This window comes from Triturus cristatus, chromosome 3_1 (genome assembly GCF_964204655.1).
Source record: "Triturus cristatus chromosome 3_1, aTriCri1.1, whole genome shotgun sequence".
NCBI classification, from domain to species: domain Eukaryota; kingdom Metazoa; phylum Chordata; class Amphibia; order Caudata; family Salamandridae; genus Triturus; species Triturus cristatus.
The window spans coordinates 1108154204-1108174618 of record NC_140583.1 but is presented as its reverse complement, the minus strand read 5'-3'; the positions used below and the strand labels follow the sequence as shown (position 1 = coordinate 1108174618).

Genomic DNA, 20415 nt, shown 5'->3' with positions numbered 1-20415 from the left:
TCTCTCCCACCTACCGAGGTTACGGAGGTGGCTGCTCCATTCACAACGGTGGTGCGGAGGGAAGCTAAGGTCCTAGACCTTGCGTTACACTAAGTGTCTGTCAAGACGAAAGTCTTGACGGAGGTGCTTCAGCCTGGAGGGCCCCCCCATAGCCCTCCCTGAACCATTACTCCCATTCAGTGAAGCCTTTATTAATATCCTTCTCAAGGCCTGGTCCAACCACTGCACAGGGGCACATGGGCATAGGACAATTGCCTGCTATCGCCCCAGGGTGCTCCAATTTCGTCACCTACCACCCCACCCCGAAGAGCTTGGTGGTCCAGGCCTCCACCTCAAAATGTATCGCCGGCATATTCCCTTCCACTCCACCGGACACGGAATCGAAAAGGCTGGATACCTTCAAAAAGAGGATGTTCTCGCCTGGCACTGAAGTTGGTGAACACCACGTGCTTTTTGGGCCGTTACTCCCATTCCATACAAGTACTGCCCATAGCCTCGCAGGAGCCCCCGAGCCATACTCTCTCAAGCAATTGCTGATGGGAGGGACACAGCCAAGTTGACCATACAATGTGGGCTGGATACGACTGATTCCCAGTGCAGTGCAATTTTATAGTTGGTGGCTCTGAGGCACCAAGCCAAGCAGAGAAAACTGACTTTTCAGGGGATGTCAATGCTTTGACCTTTGGCTCTTGGTTGTTTGAAAAGATGGCAGACTCAGTACTCAAGCGCTTTAAGGAGAGCAGAGCTACAGCTGGGTCCTTGGGCCTTTCCATAGCCTATCACCAACCCCAAACCGCCTTCCACCCCTTTCATGGCCACAGGAGGGGCTTCCAACTGTGTCTCCAGGGGGGCACAGCATCCGTGGAATCTCTCCGGCACGATTCAAACCTCGGAAGTTACTGCAAAAGACCTGCAGCTAACAAACTGCGAATGGGTCTGTGGCAGACCCCTCTACCTTCCCAGTTAAAGCTGACTGTAGAGACAGATAAGTCACTTCTTGGCTGGAGCTGCCATTTGGGAGAGACTGACAACAGAGAACTCTGGTTTCTGGCTGAACCCGGACCCCACATCAACCTGTTGGAGCTCTGACGATCTGTCTGGCATTAAGGGACATCCTTCCATCAGGGGAAGGTTGGTACAGGTGTTCAGGGACAACACCACCGCTATGTGGCATTACAACAAACAAGGTGTGGTGGGGTCATAGACCGTTTGTCAAGAGACGTTGCACTTCTGGACATGGCTGGAATGTCGGGGCATATCGCTTGTGTTTCAACACCAGGCGGGCTCTTTGAACCCCAAGGCAGACAAACTCAGCCGTCGATACCTAGCAGTTCATTAATGTCATTTAATTCCAGAGGTGGCACAAGTTCTCTTCCAAGAAAGGAGAGAGCCTTGGTTTGATCTGTTTGTGTCCGTCAAATGTGCAATGTCAGCAGTTTTGCATGCTGGAGTTTCCAAGGCGGCTCTCGCTTGGAGATGCTTTTTGTCTTGTGAGGCTCAGGCCTCCTGTACGCCTTTCCACCAACACCACTCCTGCTCAGAGTTCTCAAGAAAATCAGGAACAATTAGGCCCAAGTCATTCTTGTGGCTTCGGATTGGGCACAGACAGTATGGTATCCCGAGCTGTTGAGCATGAGCATCAGTCCTCTGATCAGGCTGCCTCTTCGGGAGGATCTTCTGTCACTGCAACAGGGCAGTCTTCTTCACCTAAACCTTAAAATGCTTTGCCTTCATGCGTCGAGATTGAGTGGCAACAGTTGACAGCTTTCTACCTTCCACCTGGAGTCTGCTGTGTTATTTTGGCAGACAGATGTATGCCTGCGTTTTAGCAAGTTCGTGGAATGGTGTACGGATGAACAAGTTGACCCTCTATCTTCATTCTTTTCCCACGTTCCTTGGTTTATTCTTACCCTAGAAATGCCTTGAAATGCCAGATTGGCATTCCTGCGGTTGCCACATCAGCCATCCCTTTGTAAATCCCCTTTTGTAACTAGGTTTCTCAAAGGTCTTCAGCATATGTTTCCACCAGCACCTTTCATTGTGCCACAGTGGGACCTCAACTTATTTTTTTAAACATCTGTTTATTGAGATAATAGACACCAGAGGGTGTAGACAGACACTTAAAATAACAGCATCAATCAAGTTATTACCAGTTCAAAATGGTCAGGGTCAATCAAAACAATGGTTAGCAATAGAAAGTTCCATTTACGATAAACCTACAACATTTTGGTTGTCAAGACTGAACTGTCCATCTAAATGGTGATGTATTAAAGAAATAATGGAAGGAAAACTGTGACATCTGATAACTGTCCAACAGGAAGAAAAAGAGGGAAAGAGAGAAAACAAATTTAAAGGTACAGATTGGCAAACTCTGTTAAACAGCTGCTTTTATCTGTTATTGTAGGTAAGGCCTGTTCACAAATGTGATTAATGGGAGGGTTGGGGGGCGACCAGGCAACTGCCACTGATAGAGGAACTCTCCAGTGGCGACCAAATTTCTACAACACGAGGTGGGGAGGGTTGTCAGTTTTATTAGAGAGCCGTGGAAGTGCCTCAAGTTTAATGCGTAACGTCATCTCCTGGGCTGGCCCACCTCCCTCAGTCAGTCCTGGTTGGTCCTTTGCTTCCTCACCCAACTCTCCCTCTGGATGCTCCCAAGCCTCTAGAATCTCCGTCCACAGCCCTGCTATGGAACAGTGCCCTCGCTTCTGCTCTTGCCCATTGAGTCATATTCGCTCTTCAGGTTCTCACCCCTGGTCCAGTGGCTGATTTCCAGGCCATCACTATTCGTCTGTGGGGGTCTTGTGAACCTCTCTAATATGCAGGGAAGGGAGCGTCCCAGTGTTGCATTTAGGGTGTCAATTACAGCGTCCCAGAATGTGCATAATGGGGGCATTACCAGACCATATTGACAAAATCTGCATCTAAGTGTCCGCATCTCGGGCAAGGGTACAACGCTTCTTGCCCCCCCCCCCCCTACCCCGCCCCCAATAAACCACCCGGATCCTGTGTGGAGTCATGTTTGTCATGTGAACATAGTTAAATTGTGTATATTTCAGCCCCATATTTCTGGAGACCTGCTTTGGATGTGCCAATAACTTACTCTACTCCGTATCCTAAATGTCTTGTCACAGATTCCCTCCCAATCGCCCTTGTATCACAGATAGGGGTTTACAGACCATCTCGGACAGAGAGTGGTAAATCCACATCACCAGGTGTCTGGCTGTAACCAGGGAAACCAATAGTTGCAACACTGTATGGGTTCAGAGATAATCCCGTCCTCCAGCCCACCAGTCCTGCTATGTCCGAGTCAGTGCCTCGTTAATAATTAATTGGCCTGGGGGCGGGGTCTTAGTGGTCCATCAGGTCTTCAGACGGCAACAGTGCACCCGGTTGGTAACAGTCCCCTACTTTCACCTGTCCAGGCTGACATCTGACCTGCTGTAAAAAAATTAAAAAAAAAGTACAGGCTGTCTCCGTCTGGGAGGCCCACCAAGGGTAATGCCGGTGCCTATATGGTCTTCCCAGCGGTTCTTAAGACTCAGCGTCTCCAGCATTTATTGCGCCGCAGTCAGTAGCACCTGCGGGTGCGGATTCGCCACCGCCGGGCACAGCAGTTTAGCTAGCAGAGCAACCAAATGTGCAGACTGCCCCACCAACCCTAGCTCCTCTCGGTCTGCTTCATCAAGCCAATACGTGACGAACTGGAGTTGCGAGGCCAAGAAATACAATTCAAAATCAGGAGCATTTAAGGCAGTAGGAGACCTGAGAACCTCCAGGGGCACCCTGTGGTGCCTACTCTCCCATATCAGATCGCTCAGCAAGGTGGCTAGTTGCTTGAACCAAGATACAGGTACCTCCACTGGAAGGTTAGCAGAGAAATAGAGCAATCTCTGGAGCATTACTGGAAGAAAGTACAACCTTTCTGACATGGTTGCCCTTACTTTCTGTTTGGTGTCAGTGTGTTTAGACTGTAATACACTGGAATCCTGCTAACCAACAGGCCAGTGTCAAAGCTCGTTGCTCTAAATTGACTTGGTAAGTACTTTGTACACCCCACAATTGGCATACTAGTGTACCCTTGGAAGTCCCTAGTAGATGGTACTAAGGTACCCAGGGCATTGGTACACCAGGGGTCTCCCATGGGCTGCAGAATGTATTATGCCACCCATGGGAGCCCTGGCAAACTGTGACTACAGGCCTGCCATTACAGCCTGTGTGAAATGGTTCATGCACCTTTCATACAGATATATGGTTTACCTTATATCCTGGTCACTGCAATTGTACCCTAAAAGTCACCCTTGAGGTACAACCTTCATCCCAAGGGCAAGGTGCATGGTGCTTGTGTGACGGTGCCCATCATGAGCAGAGGCACCTCTACGAACCCCAGACTCCATTCTCTGGGCTTGGTAAGTGCAGGGAAGCCATTTTGAGGTACGTAGTGGACACTGGTCAACACAAGATGTCAAACTACATAACGGCAGCACCGAACCTAGTCATGTTTGGTATCAAACCTGTTGGAATCATGCAGCAACACAGACTCTTGTGTTAATTGCCTGACAACGTGGCCCAGGGGGCTCCTTGGAGAACCCCCCCCCACCACCATATCTACTTGTGTTGCCTTGCAGGATCTGTGTGCAAGCCAGTGCTACTGCCGACCACAGACACTGCTCTGCCCTACTGCTGCTGAGCCTAACTTGGGCAAGAGAAGGCAGAACAAAAAATGTCCTGTACAGGAGAGGCGTTACCACCTATCCGGTCGAGTTAGGTGTGTCTGGGTTAGGGTGGGGATGCTTTAGAGCACCACCAGACTGCTTTGAAGGGCACATTTGGTGCACTCCTTGAATAAACCAGTTAACTCCAATGCAGGAGCCCTCTGCTCCCGCTGTGGTGCGAAACCATGCAAAGGACAGGACAGTGAACACCCCCCTGTCTAGCTCTTCCCCCAGGGAGGTGCCTAGAGGTCTGCCAGGTGGCCATTTGATTCTGCCATCTTGAAAATAAGATCGTCAGAGGCCCTTTGGAGTATCTGACTGATAAGTCCACCAGAGTAGCATCCTTGAACCCCAGCATCCCTCCCCCAAAATGATACGTGGGTCACTGTAGAAGCTGTCCAACCCCCTTCTTAGGTTCCGTAAGGGCTCCCCTGAGGGTGAGCCCTAGATTCATCTGGACGAAGACTCCTCCGTAAGATTCATCTGCATGACTCTTCCACAAGACTCTTCTGCTGCTAGACACTGGACTCTGCTACTGGGCTGGTCGGGACCCAAAACAGGACTGCATCTGATAGGAGGGCTCCTACTGCGACTTTGTCCCCATTCTCTGCCGAGATCCCACAACCTCTGTGGCCGTGCATCCTCCAGGGTCACAAGGACTCTGTGTGCATTAAGGAACGCTAGAATGAATCTCCATTGGAGTAAAGGAGTTACTCCCCTGCAGCCGCAGGCACCTCAACTACAGACGACCGGCCTGTGGATCATCCTGTCCCACGGACTCTCTAATGCTCTGCAACACCGGTGGTGATTTTGTGGCTCCCCTGAGGTCTGACATGTCTTCTGTGCAACTTTGAAGACTTCATTCCTCACTGGAGCTTCTGGAATGGAGTCCTTATGCACCACGTCTGTTTGCTATTCTCCAGCCTAGAGGTCTTCGAACTCCAGGAAGCCCCAGCGTCAAGCATCACCCAGCTGCAAAAGCAACGTCCTCACAGCATCGCTTGAGACATGGGCCTCCATCTTCGGTGTGCTGCTATGGTTCCCCTGCAACTCCCTGTACCTGCTGCCAGAGGGTCCCTCCAGGTTCGTCGTTGATTCCTGGTGGCTCTCCTGCTTGCTGAGGACTGGCTCTACATGTAAGTATGTAGTGGGTGAATTCCTTGGAATTTGCTGGTTCCCATTTCTGCATTTCATCTTGCAACACATCTGTTGCATTTGCCAAAGCTTGTTGGTAGTCCTGCCTGCCACTGACCCTCCTGCCATTCGTCGACAGGCGTGGGACAGCTTGTGGGTGGCTCCTGAGATCCTATAGCACCGCCTGGATTCTTTAAGGCCTCCATCCTACAGTGAAGTACCCCCGAACAGGGCTGGCATTGTGCCTCTGCACCTCCTGGACAACTCTGGGTGGCTTGGACTCTGTCTCCTCTCACCTCAGGTACTTCTCGTCTGGAATCCATTCCACGGTTCCACCGACCTGGTTCATGAGTCACTAGCAGCTGGACATCCAAAGAGCCCCATTGACTTTAACGGGCAGTTCCGACATGCATTTTGCATGATAATTTTTATCTGAAAGAGACAGTTATAGATTCCTCACCTTAGAATTACCCCCAGACGTGAGACTGGATCCAGAGAATTATTTCCTCAGCAGTAACCCTGTACATCGATAGGTGGCGTCGGTCGACTCTGCGTTTGTTGTGGGTGTCGTGGTCGCCAGAATGACGTAGCAGTATCTACTTAGATGCCGCATTCGCGAGCTGCTGTCAGTTCTTTCTTTTTCCGCGCCAGCCAGCGGAGATCCGGAGAGAGCGGTACCTCGAGTCACTTTTTTACTCCATTTTTTGCGACTTTTGTTGACACCCTTTTTTAAGTAGATCGACTCCTGGTGCACGAAGGGATGTTGCGTCGGACCGGCTTTAAGGCTTGTGACGCCTGTCACAAATTGATGTCGGTTACGGACCCGCACCTCGTGTGCCTCTGGTGCCTGGAGCGCGTCCACGACCCGAAGTCGTTCTCCAACTAAAACCCAAAGTCTTTGCGGGAGCGGTCCCGAAAGCTTCTCGAGGGTCGGCAGTCCACTCCACGCTGTTAGAGGTCCCGGTCGAGAGGGAGGTCGCGTGACCACCACTCGTCATCGAAGTCTTCATCTTCAAGTAAGTCGAAGCACAAGAAGAAGGCGAAGAAGCATCGCCGCTCTTCGCGTTCTCTCCGTCCATCAGCTGATGGGATGTGGGAGGTAGTCGTCCGGCTCCACCCGCGGAGCCTGTTGGGTCGACTCTGGCCTTCTCACCTTTTCAGGGACCCGGAGTGACCCCTGCCCAACTTCAAAGATTTTACTAAGCCTTTCATTCCATCTCTGGTGCCGCAGGGCCCCCAAGGAGGCGACTGATACTTATGCACCCCTGTTCTCTCCTGATATTTTTTACCACCCTGAGTTGCTCACAGGAGAGGGTGAGGAGGAGTGGGAGGGGTCTGTGGACCCTCTTGCAGACCAGTTGGAGGAACCGGACTAGAGAGAGGAGTTGGGTGAGGCTAGTGGTCTGGACACCTCCCCAGACCTTGGCATGCTATCTCCCCCTACTGTGGCTACAGAGGAGAGTGCATCTTATGCAGAGGTGTTGCGTAGGGCAGCCGAGGACCTAAACCTCGAGCTGCCTACGGTGGCGGTTAGGACTAACCTCCTGACAGAGGTGCTTCAACCTGCAGCGGCCTCTTCGGAGCCCTTGCTGTTGTTTAATGAGGCCCTTACAGACATCCTTTTGGGCACTTGGTCCAAGCCCAAAACAGTGGCTCCTGTGGACAGGGTGATTGCCCGATGCCACCGCCCAACCCCAGGCTACCTCATTTTCCTCTCTTCCCATCCTACCCCTGAGAGCTTGTTATTCCAAGCATCAACATGCTCTCCCGTGCTGTTGCCAAAGGGAGAGACGCAGCGAAGTTCAACATCCAGTGTGGGCTGGACACCGCCGACTCACGGGGCAGGACAATTTCCACGTTGGTAGCACTGAGACGCTATGCCTGGTTGAGGTCCACTGGCTTTATGGGGGATGTCCAAGCAACGCTTTTGGACATGCCCTTTGATGGCCGTCACCTGTTTGGCGACAAGGCAGACAATGCACTTGAGCGCTTGAGGATTCTAAGGCTACTGCCAGACCCTTAGGCCTCGCTTCCACCTCCCACCCTGCGCAGTCTGCTTTTTGCCCCTCTAATGGCTGCGGAAGGGGTGCCCGCCACATTCCGCCCAGAGCCACAGGCCTGCGCAAGCTGTCCAGCCTCTGTGCGGACGTGAATCCCACCGTGGGGGGCCAGCGGGCGGCGCAGTCCACCAGTGCCCCCTCTGCAGCAGCCTCCAAACCCTCCTAGTCCGACCTTCCAGACCCATCACTCGCCAGTAGGCGGTAGGATTCGCCATCACCTCCCCCACTGGCTCAACATCACGTCAGACAGGTGGGTTTTGCAGAACATCAACTGCAATCCTCCGGAAGAATTTCAAGATGACACTGGCTTAGGTCCTGTCTGCTATCGACCCTGGAGACTGGATGGTAGCGCTTGGCTTACAGGACGCTTATTTTTATATCCCCGTCCTGCCGGCCCACCGGCGTTACCTGCGGTTCAGGGTAGGCCACTAGCACTTTCAGTTTACTGTGCCCCCCTTTGGCCTCACCAGTGCGCCTCGGGTGTTCACGAAAGTGATGGCGGTGGTCACAACTCATCTGCGCAGATCAGGGGTTCCAGTCTTCCCCTATCTCGATGACTGACTGTGGAAGGCGGGCTCGCCCCAGGCTGTCGTCTTCCACCTCCAGACTACGGCCACATGGCTGTGGTGTTGTCCGTAAACACCTGCACTTGCCTTCCCTTGATCGAATGTAGAAAGGCTTTCAGTGCCAGTGAGATCGCACAGAGCTCCGACAGTAGATGGGGAGTCCAAATTCCACCAGAGACAAAAGTCCTCTGATCTACACCTCTCCAAGATCGCTGGCCCATAGCAGGAGTGACACAACTGTCAGATCTGGTTGGGGAATGGAGAGGAGTCTTGCCAGTGACCTAATCGCAGTCCGTCGGGGACCACTGCAAATAGTTTCAGTGCCCTTTGAGATCTGGCCCGTGACGGAGAGATTCTTTGGATGCAGTGCCCATCTGACCTTCAGGGCCCATTGCAGAGCGCGCGTATGCCAACGTGCATGCGTCACTAGCAAGATGCATGAGGCCCCGCAGTCTCGTAGTACGTCTCACTCAAACCCAGGATGGCGACTGAAATATCTGTATCATAGCCTGAATTTCCCGGACTGGCTTCGGTAGGATAAGCATGAAACTGCACTGTGTCCAGAGCTGCTCTGACTAAGGCAATCATCTGAGAAGGGATCAGGTATGACTTCGGCACATTTATAGTGGACCTCAACGAGTGCAGGACGTACGCCATAGTCTGGAAGTGTGACGACAGCCTGGGGCGACCCTGCTTTATCAGCCAGTCGCCGTACGAGATGACCGGCACCCTTGATCTCACCACAGATGAGCTGCAACCACCTCAATCACCTTGGTGAACACCCAAGAGGCGCTGCTAAGGCCAGAAAGGGAGCATGGCAAACTGAAAGTGCTTATGGCCTACCATGAATCGCAGGTAACGTCTGTGGGCAAGCAGGACGGGAATGTGGAAGTATGCATCCTGAAAGTCCAATGCTACCATCCAGTCTCCCAGGTCCAGGGCAGACAGGACTTGAGCAATCGTGAGCATTTAGAATTTCTTCTTTTTCAGGAAGAAATTGAGGGCGCAGGTCTAGGATAGCCTCCGTCCTTTTTGGGCACCAGAAAGTAGTGGGAATAACATCCACAACCTATTTCTGATGCCGTCACCCCTCTATGGCTCTCTTGGCTAAGAGAGCTGCCACTTATTGTGGTCCTCTGTCAGCCTGTCGCTAGTGGGTGGCATAGGTGTTGGGGTAGTCGTGAAGGGGAGGGAGTAGCCCATTGGATAATCTGGAGAACCCAGTGGTCAGATATCGACCTCTAGTGGTGCAGGTGATGGCGTATCCTGCCCCTCACTGGATGCCCATGATGGTTGGAGGGGAACTAAAGAGGCTCGGAGGGTGGTGGACTGGCCCCAATCTCTGGCTACCTGACCCACAAGGCTTATGGATGCTACATCCTCGGCCACACAGGAGGTGGGAAGCTTGCATGCTGTGGTGGCTGGGCAGGTAGAGATGCAGCTTGAAGCTCCTTCCGTGGCCGCAAAAAGAGCGAAAAGCTGACTGGGGTTGTACTTGAAGCGCTCTAGCGCAGAGTCTGCCTTGTATCTGAAGAGACGGGAGCCATCAAAGGACATGTCCATAAGCAAAGCCTGAACGTTGCTCGAAAAGCCAGTGTTCTCTCCCAGGTGTGATGCCTAAGGGCCACTGACAATGAAACTGCTCTGTCTAGTGAGTCTTTCATATCCAGCCCGCAGCGTATGGCAAACCTAGCTGCGTCCCTCTTGTCAGCAATAACTTGGGAGAGTATAGCGCAGAATGAATACAACTGACGTCAGCACTCGGGGTTGGTGTCTATAAAGGCACCGGGCATGGCGTCTATAAAGCCACCGGGCATGTCACTTTCTACGCTTATGACACCACGCAGAGTTGGAAGACGCCACCTACCGAGGCACTTACAAATAAATTCCTGATCCAGTCTGATGCTTGAGGATAATTCTAAGGTAAGCAGGCGTTGAGAAATCTACATCCCCACTCGCTATTGCAAGTAAGATTTTATCAGGACAAGCTATTTCTAGGGCCTACTGGCCAGTTCTAGCGAGCTGACCTACAACAGGTGTTTCGTTTTCATCTTATCATATTTGCTCTGAAAGAGGACAAATGTCAGCTTATGTCTTGCAATTTGCTGCTTCTTTTATCCTGGAGAGTGGGGTTGACTGCAAAGGTAGAGGATTTTGTAAAGTGAACTGTCTGACAATCGTGCTTTACAAAAGGTTTGAAATGAAAGGCTGTTGAATGTCAGGCTTTGTTTCTAATACACAACATTTGAAAAGATTGTAAATTAACTGTACAAACATTTCAAAATATTTCAGTGGATATGGAAACACATTTTTGTAATTTGTGTAATAAAAAAAAGATTAATAGGATGAAAACAGGTTTGAACACTTTACTTGGTGATGTACAAATTTTTGCTGAAACACAATTTTCACATTATTGTTCTTACGCCAGATAGTGATACTTCAGCTTAGTGGGAAAGTTTGTGGTCAATTCAGTAGAAAACGTGCTCTTTGTAAATGACAGTGCGCTATCACATCAAGCTTTAGTGATCTATTTATTAAAAGTGAGTTTTTAAATACGAACTGAGAAACATTCCTGCCCCCGCCCTGGTGAAAATGCTATTGGTGAATTAGGAGGAAAGTCAGGGGTCATGGGATTCATATATGTGTGCTAGATTCCTATTATTCATTGAGCAAACGTTTAGTCTATTAAATCAAACAAAACAGTTTTTTGTACATCAGAAACACTAAACTCGCATATTTGAAGGTGCTCTCATATGTGATAATGAAGAAAAAGGCGGCTCTGTAAAAAAATATATTTGCCAAAGTTCACTCAATCGGAGACTCTTTTACAGGTCAAATACATTGCAGTTAGATCAAGAAGATTATTCAAGTCACTAGACCTGCAGGTCTGGTAACATTTTTGTTTTTTTCCAGGCCTGGTAAGGAATCTGCAGCTAGGAACTCTATCAAATACGTGAATTAAAAAAACAAAAATGCAATAAATGCTCCCAGTAAGGCAACACAGAATGTGTGGTAGAAGGCAAGAAAAAAGTGAGTTACAGAAATCCAAAATATTGGGCTCCATTAAATCTGTCACTTCACATATGTTGGACTATTGACCTAGAATTAGCCAATTTGTTAGTACAGCGTGGTGGAAGGGTTTCAACGTTGGAGGTTTCAAGTAGAGATAATGACTGCAGGTATGTCAAGAATTTTGAGAGCATTCGAAGCTAATCTCTATTGAAAGGGAGTTTGAGGCTGAGGAGGCCTGGAAGTGAGTACACACGGTGGTCAGAGCCTGCAATCTAGATGTTCCCAGATTAAAACATCAATAAAAAATTGTAACAAGTGTACACACTGGGGTAACACCAAATGAGTGGGAGACGTCATTATAAAGATGAAAGAAATAAACAAAGAAATCAGTTTAAAATAAAGTAAATCAACGGGTGAGATCGGGACAGAATCTCACCCCAAATTGTGGATACACCCATAGTCTTTCAATGTCTGTTACTCAGCCCATTGGTGGTCGGCAGTAGGCGACCGGGGTGGGTTGGTGTCTGTTAATGGAAGTCCGGCGACCTACACTACTGGAACTCAAACCTGCAAATGGCTGGTGAGACATAAAAATTGAGAAAATAACTTGCAAAAATATTTCTATGGGCTGAAACAATCTAACATGATTATAAAGTAAACTGATGGCTTGAATTGAAGCCTTGCACCTGATAGTGGTGGCACATTTAAACCGATTAGAGAGGAATAAGGTAATATAAAAAGCACAGCTGATTTGTGTTCTTGGGCATGTTTTGAACCTGTTTTTCCTAACAGCCCTGAAGAGTGCATAATCTTTTACTGACAGACGTACTGAAAGTTTGTTCCTGAAATTGATAGCCGCTCAATTCCCAGACTTTCCCAGACTTTGGTTAACAAGAGGATTGATAGACATCAAAGATGACTTTTAGTCTAAACTGTGTTTTTTACCTCCTTCAGCTCTTGATAGTCTTTTATTTATGAACCTTTTTATTGAGTTTAAACTTTAAAACAGAACACCCAAGGAACGATGCAATCCACACCATCAAAGTGACATACAGAATATCAGTAATCCAAGATAAGTGATGAATAGAAGTGCAACATCCAAACCCTGCATCCATACTTACAAATGCCAAACCCCCGTGACCCTGCTTAGACAGACCAACTGGACCCACATCCTTCACTGTGTTCCACGGTGTGGGATCCTGCGGGATTAGAATCATTTCACTGTAATTGCTCCAGTCAGTCCATATCTTGTAATACTTCTGGGGGCACCCCCTGGTCTATCAGCCTCTCCAAGCTCATGTATCTATCCAGGTCCCTTTTCCCTTCCCCGAGTGTACGTGGGGTTTGGATTTTTCCAATGTTGGGCAATGTCTCTTTTTGCAACCAAGAGTCCTAGCCATAACAACAGCTTTCTGTATCTGTTGGATTCCAGATCAATGCGGATGTGTAGTGCGGCCAGTTTAGGACCTGCTGATACCAACTAACACAATGCCATCGCTAATGTGTTGACCCTTTTCTAAAAAAAGAGAACAATTGCTGCATCCCCAAATAGTATACAAAAAATCCCCGTCGTACTCATGACATCTCAAACACTTTGGGGAAGAAATCGTGCATCTCCTCCACAATCTATCTCTGGTGAAATACATGTCGTTTAGATATTTTACTTGAAGGACTTGTTATTGAGTTGCAATAGGCTACTTTATAGAAAAATGCCAGCACTTCCATCCAATCCTCAACAGAGGTAGACCGTAGGTCTTCCTTCCATGCTCAACGGAGCACTCCGAAGGAATCAGGGCTATTAATGACCACAGATCTATAGGTTGGCGATATTTTGCAAACTTTCAACTGTTTCATCAGCAATTTCGCTGAAGCAGATTAAAGTCTGGGAGTTTCTAAGTGTGTGCCACATAAGGAGTAAGTGCGTGTCGGAGGTACTTGAAGAACTGAGTTTTATGCAATCCAAAATCCTACTGAAGTTGAGTGAATGATTTACGAGTTTCACCCTCCACCACATCTCCCTCTTGGACAAATCTTTAACTGTGCTCTTGAAGAGGAATGAGGCCTCTTGCTTCTGCTCCTTTGGGTAACGATATTGCATTCTGTATTCAAAGAGGAACCATAGCAAAACGCAAGAGCCAGTGATTTCTAGCAGTCAAATGTCCACACAAGGATTCCGTAGCATGCCAGCCTCAATTGAATTCACAGTTTTAGGCCCGATGTAAGATATTCAAAGTGCCAGTTTTACACAGATAGTTCAGGGACTATCAGAGAGCTCTGAACATACCCTACTGCAGCCAGTACAGTTTTCCTACGAGGGAGAATTTTATTAGGATGGTTTGCTCCCAGATGAGCTGCCCTAAGAAGCAGCCATCTTAGATATGGCACTGTAGCACCTCTCAGCTACTGCATTCAATATATGAGCCCAAAAAGCTTCTGCAATTCCCATCTTTCTGCTATAGTGGGCAACAAAAATTCAAGTTTTCTTTTTTTCTTTGCAGAATGATGGGAACAAAGGTTATGGTCACAGCTTACTTATCCCCTTTTCCATCAATTCTGAGCCTCCTCATTTGTTACATCTTGATGTAGTTCTGTCACTTTGGCTGTTGGCTCTTAAACCCCGTGTGAGAGCTTGCATCCAGAGGCTGCTGTTTCATTCTAGAAAACGTATGAGAGACATGGAAGGTGTTGATATGATCTGTGATCTGAAATTGACAGTTATTTTTTAAAAGTGAATATTTTCAGCCTGACGTCTGATTTGCTCATTCATTCGCAGGCATTAGCTCGTCAGATCAAGGGGCACTGTGAGATTTGGATGACATTAAAAGGTTTTAGTTACACCTTTTCAAAATATATATGTAGCTGTTAGAACCATCATTAGATGGCAGGTTTCTGATATTTTAACATTAAGTGAATGAGAAATAAAATAAATATGCTACCCTTTGGATAGTGAGATTTGAACCAGTATCTAAGAGATGCTGGAATAGGCTTTCAAGACTCGGAACATATTGTATAGTGCTAAAATTTCATTTTTCTAGTATTTAATTTCCCCTGACAGAAATTTAAGCTCTTTGTGACGAGTCTCGCACTGCTCTGGGACGTATGGCCAGTGGTTATTCCAATGATTATTGGTTATTGTGTTTAGTCTTGCGCTGTCAAACATCCCTCTCCAGTTTTATGTAGTAGATTAAATTAGTATGAGTCAGGTGAGATCATTAGTGGAGGATATGCGAGTTGTTCCGTAGCATCTACTTTGTACTATCTGTTTTCTGGCCTCTGAAGGATAGTGTGGCCGATCTCCTAACTAACAATGCTGAAACCTAACTAAGTATCTATGTATCTTCATCTTCCAGATATGTGAAGAAATGTAAGTTTGTAAAATGTGTGGCTGGCCCCAAATAGGTAGATTTGAGGTCATTGGTGGGTTACAGTATCCTCTGTTATCGGAAAATGCACTTGTCAACCAGTGATATTTTTATTCTTTTTAAGAGTGAAACAATAACAAATGGAATTTTGGCAAGCAGCACATTACCTGCTAAAATACCAAACAGCACAGAGACATTCACACCAGTAATAACATCTCCACCAGCACAACCACACATGGAAAGTTTTATAAGGTAAGAAAACACATTTTGTCCCTAAACGTGTACATTTTTCTTGATTACACTAGCAAGGAATTTAGTAAACTGCAAAAATGTCATCAAATGTAGTGTCTATCAAAGCTGTAACATAAAAAGTGACTGTAATGCTTTTTAACACTGAAGTTGATCCTTGTATGATGTTTGCAGCAACTGCTGAAATGTGAGTGATACTTAAGTGTGCAGTCAATCAACCATTAGATGGAAACGTTTTGAGTGACTGGATGGCTTGCCATGGGTCACATAATGTATACTGAGGCAAATTTTCATTGGACCACTCTTTCTTCCAGTTACACTCATATTTCAGTGCAACAAGTGGCAACCATATCTATTGTTTATCTAGGGTCTTCCTCTTCAGGTTGCTATGCCATCTTAAGCATGCCAAACCAAAAAAAAGAAAAGGCAAAGCTGGACAAACCTTCAGTCTGGTCATCGTAACTAATAGCACTCATCTTTTAAGTCTGCTATCGCCAGTGCATGTACCCAAATTCCCTGAACTATCATTGACCCCATTGCCAATTGTAGCCTTCCAAAAGACCTTGTTGGAACGCTTGTAATGGCCTCAGCTGGTGCAATTTCATTAGGATGACCAGATAGTCTTCTTCCATTGGGTCATTACCTGGTGTCGACTAACATGTTACACCCCAGCCTTCAGCACCAGGCCACACTTCAGTGCCTTTGCCGCAGACCCTGCTAGTTGAATTTGCCTTATGGACTCTCACTAGAAGTCCTTCTTTTGCAGAGGTCGTCCGTACAGCTGGAGATGTGCTGTGCTTGAAAGTCTCTACACTCACTTTCAGAAACATGGGCAGTGATTTATTTCCTCCCGATCGGAGGAGTTTTGCAATTCCATTGCAGAGACCACATACGATGGTCTGAATGAGGTAAAATCTAATGAGATATTGCCCGACACTAGCAATCGTGTGGCCCAGGCTGAGTACTGGTGAGGTCATCCATTGGAATGCCTTGATGCGTGCCATTGGGTTTTCATGTGACGTCTGCAATTCCCATCTTTCTGCTATAGTGGGCAACAAAAATTCAAGTTTTCTTTTTTTCTTTGCAGAATGATGGGAACAAAGGTTATGGTCACAGCTTACTTATCCCCTTTTCCATCAATTCTGAGCCTCCTCATTTGTTACATCTTGTAGCCTTCCAAAAGACCTTGTTGGAACGCTTGTAATGGCCTCAGCTGGTGCAATTTCATTAGGATGACCAGATAGTCTTCTTCCATTGGGTCATTACCTGGTGTTGACTAACCTGTTACACCCCAGCCTTCAGCACCAGGCCACACTTCAGTGCCTTTGCCGCAGACCCTGCTAGTTGAATTTGCCTTATGGACTCTCACTAGAAGTCCTTCTTTTGCAGAGGTCGTCCGTACAGCTGGAGATGTGCTTGCTTGAAAGTCTCTACACTCACTTTCAGAAACATGGGCAGTGATTTATTTCCTCCCGATCGGAGGAGTTTTGCAATTCCATTGCAGAGACTGCATACGATGGTCTGAATGAGGTAAAATCTAATGAGATCTTGCCCGACACTAGCAATCGTGTGGCCCAGGCTGAGTACTGGTGAGGTCATCCATTGGCATGCCTTGATGCGTGCCATTGGGTTTTCATGTGACGTCTAGGTTTCGCTCGTGGACAGAATTAGGTTACTTGGGTGAGAAGATAGATTCACCACTAGAGTTTCAACAGCAGCAGATCTAAGACTTATTGGGGCTGCTTTTTTATGCTTGCCGGTTTCACCAGCAATTTCGAAAATATTGCAGTGTTTTAAGGAATCTTGCCCTTCATTGGAGGAAGTCCTCGCACCCTGTGCAGCAGCCCTTTCACCATTTTCTTGCTTGCAAGGAAAGGAATGGAAGAGAGGCCATAGCAATCAGCAGATGCAGCAGTCCTCTTATTGCTCCTTGCCAGGTGCTGCAGCATCCAGACCTCGTTAGATTCCCCTCCAATGACCCCTTGAGCAAGAAAAGGGGTGGGTTCAGTATTGCCAGCTGGTATTCCAATACTTAAGAACAGTGGGGTCTACACATTGTTCAGTTTGGTTACGTCCTTCCCTTTTTGTACCAGCCTCTGCATATTCTGCCAGTTTTTTCCCAGCTGTTGACAAAAGATGATGAATTCCTCTCTAGAGAGGAGCTGATGTTGCTAACCAAGGACTTCGTGTAACTTGTGCTTTAAGTGCAGAAGGGCTAGGGTTGTTACTCCTGGTTCTTTATTATGCCCAAGAAGGACAGGGATGGAGGTTGATTTTAGACCTCAGTCTCTTGAACTCCTTCATGAAGGAGAAATTTAGGATGATGCTTGCTTAGGTCCTGTTGACCTTGAACCCAGAGGGCTGCATGGTGGCCTGGTCACCTACTTCCATAAGTTGGTCCTGCTGTTCCAAAATAACGAATTCTTTTTTGTAGCGGGTTGGGACTGCTACCAGTTCACTGCCCTGCCTTCTGTCCCTTGGGTGTTCACTGACGTCCGTGTTTGTGGCCTCTCTTTACAGGTTCAGGATACGTGTATTCCTGTACCTCAACAACCAGCTGCTTCCGGTGGACTCACCTCAGTTAGTCTCAGCCTGCCTTCAGATACAGCCACAAGAATCCTCCATAGGACTCGCCAGTAAAGAGTCAAAATCCTATATTAAGGCTGAACAGAGAATTCCCATTATAGGGATGGGTCTGGATACTTTCCGCCTTTGCACCAAAGTTTCCCGTAAGAGCATCTGTTTTGGTTTCAGTTGTTCTGAGACTTTTTGAGCTTCTGTCTTTGTGCATCTTGCTGGTGCTGCTCCAACCCAATTGCCATTTGTGGGCCCTCAAATGGAATCTTCAGCACCAGATGATAAAGCGCTAGGTATGTATTTAGGACAACATACTATCCTGACTTGCGGCAGGCTGCACTCCTTACCGCTTTTGGAGCTCAAAGTGGTGACTTAAGTCATCCCTAGGCCGGGGATGCCCCTTGGACAATGTAGAGATTAGAGGTCTCTGGTTCCAGATGGAACTGCTCCATTTTATCAGTCTGTTGGATCTGTGGATGATTTATTTGCCCTAAAGAATTTTTTGCCGCTCATCAGAGGCAAGGTGGTCCAATTTCTGACACACTGTGACCACTGTGTGGTGGTGCAATTAACAGGTGGTGGAGGGTTTCATGTTTTTGGCTGGCGACGTTAGCTTCCCCTTCTGGGGATTTCCATGACTTTCAATCACCTGGCGGTGACCAAGGCGGGCAAGCATAGCAGGCATCATCTTACTTAACATGAGTTACATGTGTACTCGGAGGTGGTTCGGGATACCTTTGCTCAATGGATCATCCCCTCAGAGTTGTTCACTGCCTCTGAAAATGCTCACTGCCCTGCCGTTGGTGGCCTGGAGTTTTCCCACTTGAGATTCCCCGGGAGGCATGTTTCACCTTTGGGGGACTACTACCTACTCTGCATTTTCCTGCCCCGCCACTGATCCCACGTGTCCTGAAGGAGTCCAGAGTGCCTGAGCAAAGCTCATTCTGACCGGACCTGGAGAGTGTAGTTCTCCTGAATCTCAGTATTTGCCGTCCCTTTCAATTGGCCTCTTCAGGTGAATCCGGGTTTCACTCGTACCTTGACCATCTACATCACCATGCTTGGAAATTGAGAAAAACGAATTAAGAGCCTTTTATCTAATACTGGAGAAGATGGATTTAATTCTAGCTGATGGGCATCATTTCATTGAAGACTGTGTATTCTGTTTTGTTGGGTAAACTTTGGTAGCCTGGTGTGAGGAGATGCAAGGTGACCCTCTACATGCAAAATTGACTGGTGTTTTATTGTATGTTTTATCTCTGTCCCAGCAATGCTTTGCTATGAGCGTAGCTAAAGGTTTATTTGCTGGCCCTTTCGACCTTCTTACATTTACCGGCTCCACCCTCTTTATTTAAGTCACTCCTTGTGATGTACTTCTTGAAGGGGCTTGTGCATGTGTTTCTTCCTGCTCCCTTCATTATGTCACATTAGGACCAGAACTTTGCTTGGACAGTCTTGATGTGTCTCCCCTGTGTGTGTCTGGGCTTTCTTTTACAACCGGTTTATCTGGCAATGTTGGTATGCACTTCTGTAAAACCACATGTTCTGGAGAGGAAATTGGCTAGTCCTTTGGACATATTGACAATGATGTAGGAACTCATTAAACTACGAAAGATAAAATCATTGTGGAATACTGCTCATTGCATGGCACTAAAAAGATGACTCTTAAAATCAGCACTCCGCCTCACAGATTCATAGACATAGGGGTTACTAATGATAAAAAATGCACTAAACTCTTACATGTATTAGTTTTAAAGGGGTTTGCGGATACATTTTTTTGAACAATGATAGTATGACCAGGGGGGGTTTAGAAGTCCTAAATTTAGGAAATTATTATCTGACCTCTCAACTGCAGAGGGAAGCCAGGTGGTTATCGGGTCGCTAGCTGGAGGACACTGGCACTGCCTCCCCCTCATGGGAGTTAACAAAAATACTGCATCTTTTACATCCCTTTTCCAAAACAGTATTGCCCCGCTCTCATCTTATGCTGTTTGCCTGTCTCTGCTTCCGGAGATGCCTTTTCCTCACTCACTTAGTGACCCAATATCCTCTGGCGCTTCCTCTGTTTGGTACACCTAGAGGTGGATCATTCACTTTCCTGGCAGAGGGGAGCCCTTGGCATGAAGCTGGGCTTCATAGTCTTGGACTTCTTTATCATAAAAGCGCTCTACTCCCTCTGGAGGAACTTCTAGCTAATGCCGGGCTTTACCCAGGTCAGTCTCTGCTATACAACTCCGTTACCCGGGCGATAAGGGTGCACTATGGTGCAATTCAACGGGAGCTCATAATAAATCTAGTAATTCAATATTTGCATGTCATAGGGTTGGGCTGCCACTTAATTGCATGGTTTGCTAATTCTTTAGATATACACGCTGCAGCACCTCTAACATCATTATGAGAACACTGGGACTGTGAGCTAGGTCGCTCCTACTCTGACAAAGAATGGCAGAATATCCAAGTTTACTCAGCCTTTGTGTCTCGCAATGCTAATTTAAATGAATTCAATACTACATATTACACAAGGCCTACCTCACCCTAGACAAAATCAACCACTACTTTCACTGCACAGATGCTGATTGTCCCCGCTGCCTTTTGTCAGACGCTGACTTCTTGCATATGTTATGGGTGGGCCCCATGCTCCAACTACAGGCTGGGTGTCACAACGCTCTCAGCCCGCTGTACGTAGAACCCCTCAATACAGACATGGGCGATATGACTGTTGGGCATTTTCAGATGCACC

General features: G+C 47.6%; 1 protein-coding gene across 2 annotated transcripts in view; it reads left to right on the top strand.

The window, feature by feature from the left end:
* EPB41L5 (erythrocyte membrane protein band 4.1 like 5) overlaps positions 1 to 20415 on the top strand; it is an 851839-nt gene that overhangs the window by 796536 nt on the left and 34888 nt on the right. For both annotated transcript variants that reach the window (XM_085645978.1, XM_085645979.1), the window contains exon 25: positions 14974 to 15101. In XM_085645978.1, the coding sequence (XP_085502104.1) occupies positions 14974 to 15101 (128 nt within the window). The remainder of the gene's footprint in view (positions 1 to 14973; positions 15102 to 20415) is intronic.